The 9,350-nt window shown below is 37.9% G+C and overlaps 1 protein-coding gene across 1 annotated transcript in view; it reads left to right on the top strand.

Moving 5' to 3' along the window:
* LOC107691439 (double-stranded RNA-binding protein Staufen homolog 2-like) overlaps nucleotides 1-9,350 on the top strand; it is a gene marked incomplete at its 3' end in the record, with an annotated part of 93,426 nt that overhangs the window by 29,096 nt on the left and 54,980 nt on the right. Inside the window, exon 5 of the mRNA XM_016490032.1 lies at nucleotides 1,282-1,417. Within this exon, the coding sequence (XP_016345518.1) occupies nucleotides 1,282-1,417 (136 nt within the window). The remainder of the gene's footprint in view (nucleotides 1-1,281; nucleotides 1,418-9,350) is intronic.

Below are 9,350 nucleotides of genomic sequence, written 5' to 3'. Positions count from 1 at the left end.
AAAAATACCACACTAAATAGTGACTAAACACGACCCCTTTTAATACATGTTAACCAGGAGTCACTCTCATTTATAATCACGGCATCGTCTGATAAAATCAACATGCATCTACACTAAAGATGCTGTTGTTATGCGGTTGTTTTGGCTATATTACTTTTTTGTCTCAATATTACCTGCGTCTGAGTAACAAACTAAAAAAAACAATAAACAAAAAAGTGCATGTGATATAGACGAACTACGCTCATATTTATAATTCCAGACAATGGAAACGCTGTTTTGTACTCATTTATTGACGAGTCGGCTGCGGTGCGGCCAACTGAATGCGCTGCTTCTCTGCCGCTCACTGCACAGAACAGACGCCGAGAGAGGCGACATTTCTCCGGGAAAGTCAGACCTCGCGCTCGCGGGACAGCACTGGCGAAATCTTCCAACTGAACCATAGCTAAGGTTTATCCAAAAAAGTCGCTAGGTTTGTCAGTCTGAATATTCTATGGAAAAAATCCGCTAAAAGGGTCTGAAAGTTGCTAAATCAGGCAGGGGGCGGTGGATATTTGTGGCGGTCAATGTGGATATTGTGGATGAGTTCTTCTGTGTCATCACGTTCTATTAGTTCTACAGCTTCAGTTTCGGATCTTTCACGCTTAGTAACACATACAGCTGTGCCCTCACCACAGTGCACCAGTGAAAAGGGACCCCTTTCAAACAGTGTCGCGTTCCGAACGTTGTTTAAGCGACAACAGTGCGGTATTTAAAAAATTCATATCATAACAAAAATAAACACCGGTATTCGGTATGAACCAGTATACCGCCCAGCACTAACAATAAGCACAACCGTAAAAAATGTAATACCGTATTGTCCCTCATAACCGGTAATATAACAAGCTTATAAGCAAGCTTAATTGTTATAAGCTAGTTTGACATGATATGCAAAGCCAATACATTTTCTTCTAAGTCAAAATACTCCCTCAACTTGCTCGTCTTCTGAGTGGACATATCTCTGAACCTGCAGTGAATGACAGCAGTAACATTTATTTAACTAGCTGACTAGTCTTGCACATCGCTAATTTTATTATGTATGCTTTAATCAGAAAAATCATACATTCAGCGGGGGTCCAGGGTGGTATTGTAAGGCAGCCAATTATAGTTTGATCATTTGTTTGCACTTGTTTTTCTGAAGCAATCAAAATGAAAGTTTAGGCACTATAAATATTATAGTCAAATGAAGGATGATAAAATATTTTTCATTTTATACAATATGATCCATCTATTTCCTTTTTGCAGGCAGCATCACTCCTACAGTGGAGTTGAATGGCTTGGCCATGAAGCGAGGGGAGCCAGCTATCTACAGACCCCTGGACCCCAAACCCATTCCCAACTACAGAGCCAATTACAACTTTAGAGGAATGTTCAACCAGAGGTACGTCCTTCAGCCTGTGCATATGTGATGCTTCTTAGCACTTCAATGTCTCTGAAGCGTTTCAGTGCTGAAAGTTGATATCATGTTTCTTTAAAATTCCTACCTGGAACTGTTATTGTTGTGAATGAATGTTAGAATTCTAGTATGGTTCTGGTAGATGCATTATTTGCCTTTGCTGCCACCTAGTGGTGTCACAGTGGTGTTATAGCAAACATATAAACCATGGAGTGCATGGAGTGCCAACTCATATTGGCTGTCTGATTTTAGAGATCGACCACTGTATTCAACATTTTAATGATGATGTCTGATCTGTGATTTTGTGCTAAGCTTTGATTGTTGGCCATGAGGACAACTTATGTCGTGGCCTAATGGTTAGAGAGTCGGACTTGTAACCCAAAGGTTGCTCCGGGTGTGTGTTCACGGTGTGTGTGTGTGTTCACTGCTGTGTGTATGCACTTTGGATGGGATAAATGCAGAGCACTAATTCCGAGTATGGGTCATGTCACTTATGGGAACATAAAGAGAAGTTCTGCTCATTGCCATTAGGTGGCACTATTGCCCTATTTTTTTCCTCAGGCCTTATGACTTCAGACTTTTGCTTCACTTACCCATATTTTACACTGGATGGACATCGAAAGGCAACACAGCACACTAACAGAAACCTAAAAGTAAACACAACTGCTCTTAATACGAAATATTGAAAAGGATTAATATTGCCATGTGTTTTGGATGATGCTATGATGTGCTCAGATCCCACAGCTTTCTTTTGGAAAAACTGACTTGTCTGCATAGTTTGAGTGGTTTATTTCTAAATACAGTATATTTTCAATTTTGATGGTTTCGTGCTCTTGACAGGCAATATTTCACAGCACACATTGTGATTGCCATGGACAAGTGAACTCGTATCTAATGTAGCCTGGGTTGTATTTTGTTGAACCTTGCAAAGTTTTGCTCATGGTTTTTGAAGCTGAAGTCATGTCACATGACCTGTCCAGGTTAGCATCTGTCCCATTGGAATTGTGCTGCAAAATATCAAATGAAATACTTATTTTTCAATCTTTCATATGTCTAGCATTTGATGGCACATTTAGCTCAGAATCTACAACATCTAATTTATGTTTCTGCAAACTTGGATTTGCTATTTGTTAGTCAGGTTTATTCCAGATAAACCGGCGAGGATGAAAAGAAACACGCTAACACTGACGTGTTCATCAGCTAAAAGGAATGAACAGCGAGAAGCAACGTTGACGCTAATCGGAAAACTACACTACATTACAAGAAGCACATTACACCTTAATCCTGCTGTCATTTGAATCTTATATTTAGACATTTGCTTTCGATTGAAGCTCAATGGACACTGTGAGGTGAGAAACCTGAGTCTTGTAATGCTAAGATCTCAACCTGATATCAAACAGCGTTAAAGGGCCTGCATGTAGTGATTTTATTGAAAAAAAAAATGTATATATGTTTCTCCGCTGCACATCTAGAATTTCTATGATGTAGTCTTTGAAATAGTAATACAACAAGGAGCCAAAGTAAATCGGATCCTCTGTGTGATTACATCATTTTGGTGCAGAGCCTGGCCGGAGACCACCGTGGGGGATATTAAGGGTGTTGCATATGAATTATACTCTTAAGGCTTTTGCACTCTCCACTTTCAACATGGATCCTCTCAGAGGTGTTACAGGCCTCACATAATTTAAACACAGAGTCGCTTAATTACAGCTCTCTAATTTATGGTTTTGTTAAAATATCGATGTTGTGTCTGTACTGCTCATTATGGAGAAGAATAATGGCATGGCTGCAGTGAATTGAGGGATTATGAGATTGAGAGCATTGACAGGTATTTCTGAATATGCTTTAATCAGAAAGGGTATTGATTATCAAAAATTTATTTTGATTTATGCAGTGGTAATTAAAGGGATCATATCATGAGGAATCTTTTGAGATACAGTATATACTGAGTTCTGAAATCAGAGTAAGCTTGATATGTGCTTCTGTAGACGGATTAATATATTTGAATACACTATGACTTGACAGGCCGAGTTAATAAAGAGGATGTGGGATAGATACTGTTATTCCTAAATAGTACGAGTAAACTGTTGTGCTGTTCTTAGCTTGGTGTAGCACCTACAGCTCTGCATATCCCTCTGAAGGATTTTTCTGGGCATGAAAACTAAATGAAAGCTTTTTTGTTTGTATTATTTAAGTAAATATATAAACTAAAAAAAAACTGTACTAACTTTATAAGTGGACCACAGAGAAATATTAATAATATTTATTCAAATACGTTAAAAAAGTGCGTTTATAATCACTTTAAAAGTTTAGTTTTAGTAATAATTTGTCTTTTTTAAATGTCATGTAAATGCTCCATTCCAACTGAAATTGTGGGTTGGTTTTCATGTTTTTAAAAGAAGTCTCTTATGCTCACCGTGCCTGCACTTATTTGATCAAAAATACAGTAAAATTCATTCAAAAACCTGTTTTCTGTTTTAATATGTTTAAAATCATTCTGATATGCTGATTTGGTGCTCCAAAAATGTTATTATTAATGTTGAAAACAGTTGTGCTGCTTAATATTTTTGTGAAAATCACACATCCCTCCCAGGATTCTCTGATGAATAGAAAGTTCAAAATAACACAACACAATTGATTTGAAATAGAAATATTTTGTAATATTATAAATCACTTGCAATCAAGTTAATGCATCCATGCTGGATGAAATAATTAATTTCTTAAAAAAAAAATTTACTGACCCCAAATTTTTGATGGGTAGTGTATACTTGGACTTGGAGACTGTAGCTTGGTTGTGATGTAAACAAATGTACATATTTACTCACAAATTTACATTCTCATTACAGTCCTGGCTAACTGCCTTTAATCTGTATCAGCTCACTGTTAATGTCCTCTGTCAGTCCATCGAGACTGCAGTGATGCAGATTAACAAAAGCATCCTTTCTGAGAACCAAATCATGTACCCAAGAGTTGTAACTCCTCATTATCCCAGCTTAGTTAGACTAAAGACCAAATCTGGACTTCTCATCCTGTCTCAGCTTATCCAATCACGTGTGGATCTGAGTGAGAACTAAGCTGCAGTCAGGTAGCATCACACAATTACCTAATTTATCCAGGCCTTTGCTCTTTGTGACTAACATCAGGCTTTGTGTTCCCAACAACATATTTGGGGAGCGCATGCATTCTTTCAGAGTCAAAATTTGGATGGGTCTTTTCCGGGACTACCTCACCTTCTCTCATTTGGGCATGACAGTAACATTGCGTCGGTACTTAACTGTAACAATAATGAGGATAATTGCTGTCGAGCCTCTCCAGTGATATTTCCTGGTCTGATATTGAGCTGTGGCTGAAAAGACTGGAAGCTCAGAGGAAGAGAGTTTGCTAGGCGAGCCGGTGTAGTGGAGGTGGAAATGCGTCACTGTCTAGGCCAATTCAGCACCTTGGTTTGTTCTGATTGCAATAAAGATAACGTGGCTCTGGGGTACGGTTGGCTCAATACCAGATTTTGCCGTCATTCTGATATCTCCGTATCCATAGCAAATACATACCTCTATACAAACAGATGATAGGTAGTCCATTAAATATGCATGCTAGATTTGCATATCAAATAAACAACTGAAATATTTACTAAACTGGTAGGCTTATCAGCTATCTATCTATAAGGAAGGCCAATGCTATCTCATGACCAGTTCGTTCGTATTTTACGAGTTGGCTAGTTCGTATGAATTTCTGTGAGGGGTAGGTTTAGGGGTGGTCATTAGTATGAATTCCTACGAATTTGCCACCTCGTAAATACGTGTGATTTTTCACAAAATATACGAATTCATACGAACCAGGTCATACGAATATGTATGAATTAGCCATCTCGTAAAATATGTACGAATTGCTGTGAGATAGTTTTTTTTTTCAGGCAGGGATGAACAATTATCCCTTAATAGTGTATAATATTTATTAAAAATATTATCGCAAGGTTTGTGTCTGAGCATATTTTCAAATTGCATTTCCAAATTAGGAAATTCTCCAAATATTCCACAGTATAAAAATATCGTAACTGAGCAAGAAAATATCAACCATTAACTTGCTTTACTGAAATGGAAACACTTGAATATGAATGACACAAATTTACTTTTCTTAATTTCATCTGCGACCTTTTTTCCTTAGTTTTACATACTCTGAGATGGTCTTTGTATGGGTATTATTATTATTATCACAGTAGGGCTGTCAAATGATTAATCGCAATTAATCGCATCTAAAATATAAGTTTATATTTGTGTGTACTGTGTTAAGACACAATTGTTATATTAATTGTGTGTGTGTGTATATAAAAATAAGTATATAAGTATATAAGTGTGTGTATATGTGTATATATATATATATATATATATACACACACACACGCAAGCATGCATATATTTAGGAAAAATTTTATATTTATATATACAATTATAAAGGGATTTATATATATAGTCATATATATATATATAGTAGGGGTGCTCCGATTGATCAGCTACCGATAACTATCGGCCGATAATCACGTTGAGATGATTGATCAGCGGTCTCTAAAAAGGCCGATCTAAAAAAAAACGATCTCAAGCTGATGACGCTGCCGTGAGAGGTTTGGCACGACATGCAGCGGCACCGTCTCAGTCTCTGTCTGGCGCGGGTGAAATAATTATAATGCTGAAGGTGAGACACTCACCTTCATTTTTCTTCATTAAATAACTTATAAAGTAATTTGAAAACCTTGTGAGACGTAATTTCACAAATGGCGTGAGTGAATCACAGCGCGTACTCTCTCTCAAAATGCGCGAATGGCTTCAAATCACCACACATAGCGTCTCTATAAGCGAGCTGCACGCTGCACAGTTGACACAGGAATTGTCACTTGCGAGGCAGTGTCACATCGTTACTAAAGTTTATAAATTGCATTTCTTTTTAATTCTTGCCAGTGTTTAACCATTCAGCGCTCGCGCGCTCTCCTGGGGACCGTGCGCTCATGCACACTCGCACTCGCAGCGCACACACATAATGCCAAGTTCACACACACTCCGTTTGCAGTGCGTATGCGTTGCGTGTTTTTTCCGTGCTCATGTTAACAGATTAATAAAGCGTTCACACTGCACACGGTTGCTGTCCGGCAGTGCGTTCCAGGAGCGATGCGTCTGCAGCAGTGCAGATCGTTTCCGCACCGAGTCTATTTTTGCTGCGCTGAATTAAAGTAACAGCGCATTGTTTGCGGTAAATATGAAGATGCAGCAGTGAACACACACACACCATGAACACACACCCGGAGCAGTGTGTTATATCTATGTGTTATATCTATATCTATGACTAATTGTCAGAATCAACACAATTTTCATTGACAAATCATGCAATGCATTTTTACACCATTTACCTTTCATGTTTCACTTCACACTGACTGGACTGTGTATGAATAGTGTTATATTTTTGATGGGGTTTGAATTTTGATAAACTTTAAAATGGACTTTTTTCAATTATGTACCACACAACCCTACACCGAAGAGCAGAGATAGAGAGAAAGAAATGTCATTTTGAAACCTGTTATGGTATGGCCTTTAGAATGAGATTGGTCTTTCATGACAACCAACAATTGTTTCATTTTTAGTCAGAGGCTTTTCTTAGCTCAGTTTTGGCACCTGCTTCTCCTTTTTTTTTATATTCTATCACTATAAATAGTTATAAATTATAAAAAGAAGGCTTTAAAAAGATCGGTATCGGTGATCGGTATCGTCAGACACTGCTTTCTGTGATCGATCGGCGATCGGCCTCAAAAATCTTGATCGGAGCACCCCTAATATATATATATGTATATATATATATATATATATATATATATATATATATGAAGAGTTAATTTTGGTGCGTTTTTAATCATAATAAATATGACGTGATGTGACATGTGACCAAGTATGGTTACCCATACTAGGAATTAGTGCTCTGCATTTAACCCATCCTAAGTGCACACACACAGCAGTGAACACACACACACCATGAACACACACCCGGAGCAGTGTGTTATATCTATGTGTTATATCTATATCTATGACTAATTGTCAGAATCAACACAATTTTCATTGACAAATCATGCAATGCATTTTTACACCATTTACCTTTCATGTTTCACTTCACACTGACTGGACTGTGTATGAATAGTGTTATATTTTTGATGGGGTTTGAATTTTGATAAACTTTAAAATGGACTTTTTTCAATTATGTACCACACAACCCTACACCGAAGAGCAGAGATAGAGAGAAAGAAATGTCATTTTGAAACCTGTTATGGTATGGCCTTTAGAATGAGATTGGTCTTTCATGACAACCAACAATTGTTTCATTTTTAGTCAGAGGCTTTTCTTAGCTCAGTTTTGGCACCTGCTTCTCCTTTTTTTTTATATTCTCTAAGGGTACTGGGAAATCAAGTGATGATTTATGTTTGTGGCATGGCTGTTGGCAAGATAAGATGGTAAAAGGATGGCGCTTTTCTCAGCACATACTCCCTCAACCAACCACACTTTTGCTACAAAGAATACATTGTTTAGTCAGTACACTATCTTTCCTGTTTTCAGTATTTCATGGTTTCTCATCAAACTGAATTTTGGTCAAAGGGGAAATCTTTGTTCACTGGAATTGATTTATTTTTCCTGTAACATTTGAGTCATATTGTAGGAATGATGTGTCACTGTCAGGCATGCCAAAGATAAAGCTGGTGACCAGGGTTCCCATTCATAAAACTCTCCGTAGATTTCATCCTAAAAGTGTACGTACGCTCAAAAGCTAGATTTTGTACGCCAGAACCTGCGCAAAAATTCCTTTATAAATCCCAGTCAGGGGAAGATTGTGTGTACGTACATCTCCACCCCGCCTCCTCCCTGAAATCACCATATACCGAATCCAGCAGTGTCCGCCATGATATCGAAGTAAGTGCACATCATTAGTGCGCATCATTGATCATTGTTCTCACTAAAAAATATTTTCTCATAACATGAGATCTGCAGTTTAGTTTAAAGGTGAATTATTGTGCACCTATAGCACTCCTCGCTGTCATTAAAAGAGGAAAAGTGATCAAGTGCATCCACTACAAATATGTCTAAATTCAAATCATTTTGGTTTAACTTCTGCGTAAAGGACTTTATGTAATTTCAGTCCTTATCTCCATTAATGAGAGCGGAATATTTAATGTAAATGTGTATATGGACATGAAAACAGAGCTTAAAATCATTGTTTTTACTTCATTCATTTTCTCACTCCAGGAAAATGATTCCGTACGCATGGGTCAGAGTTTGCGTGCATGTGCACGACAAATTTTCTAGTCAAGTTTGTTTTTATAAATCCCAACTTTTGCGTAGGAAGTGGCGTACGCCTCTTTCAGGGCTGGTTTTGTGCGTACGCATCAGTTATAAATGAGGCCCCAGGACTGGCATTAAAGGGTTAGTTCACCCAAAAATGAAAATTGGCTTGTGTTTTACTCACCCTCGAAGCATCCTAGGTGTATATGACTTTCTTCTTTCAGACGAATCCAGTCAGAGTTATATTAAAAATGGTCCTGGCTATTCCAAGCTCTATCATTACAGTCAGCGGGTGTTGCAGTTGAACAGTCCACAAGTCGTCAAATAAAGCGCACGCATTCATAATAAAACGTGCCTCACATGGCTCCAGGGGGTGAATAAAGGCCTTCTGTAGTGAATCCAATGTGTTTTTGTAAGAAAAATATCCATATTTCAAACGTAATAAACACTTTTATATCACTTTCGCCAACTGTCATACACGGAAGTCGTGCCGGCGGATGTCGTAGCATGTCGGCGTTGCGTGATTAGTGACGAACGTGGAGAGACAACAAAACAAAATGCCGGTCACGAATTAGAAGTACAAAAACCGAAGATTTGCAAAGAAAAATGTC

The sequence above is a fragment of the Sinocyclocheilus anshuiensis genome, unplaced genomic scaffold (genome assembly GCF_001515605.1).
Source record: "Sinocyclocheilus anshuiensis isolate Anshui unplaced genomic scaffold, SAMN03320099.WGS_v1.1 scaffold106, whole genome shotgun sequence".
In the NCBI taxonomy this organism is placed as follows: domain Eukaryota; kingdom Metazoa; phylum Chordata; class Actinopteri; order Cypriniformes; family Cyprinidae; genus Sinocyclocheilus; species Sinocyclocheilus anshuiensis.
This window is presented reverse-complemented; position numbering and strand designations above follow the sequence as displayed.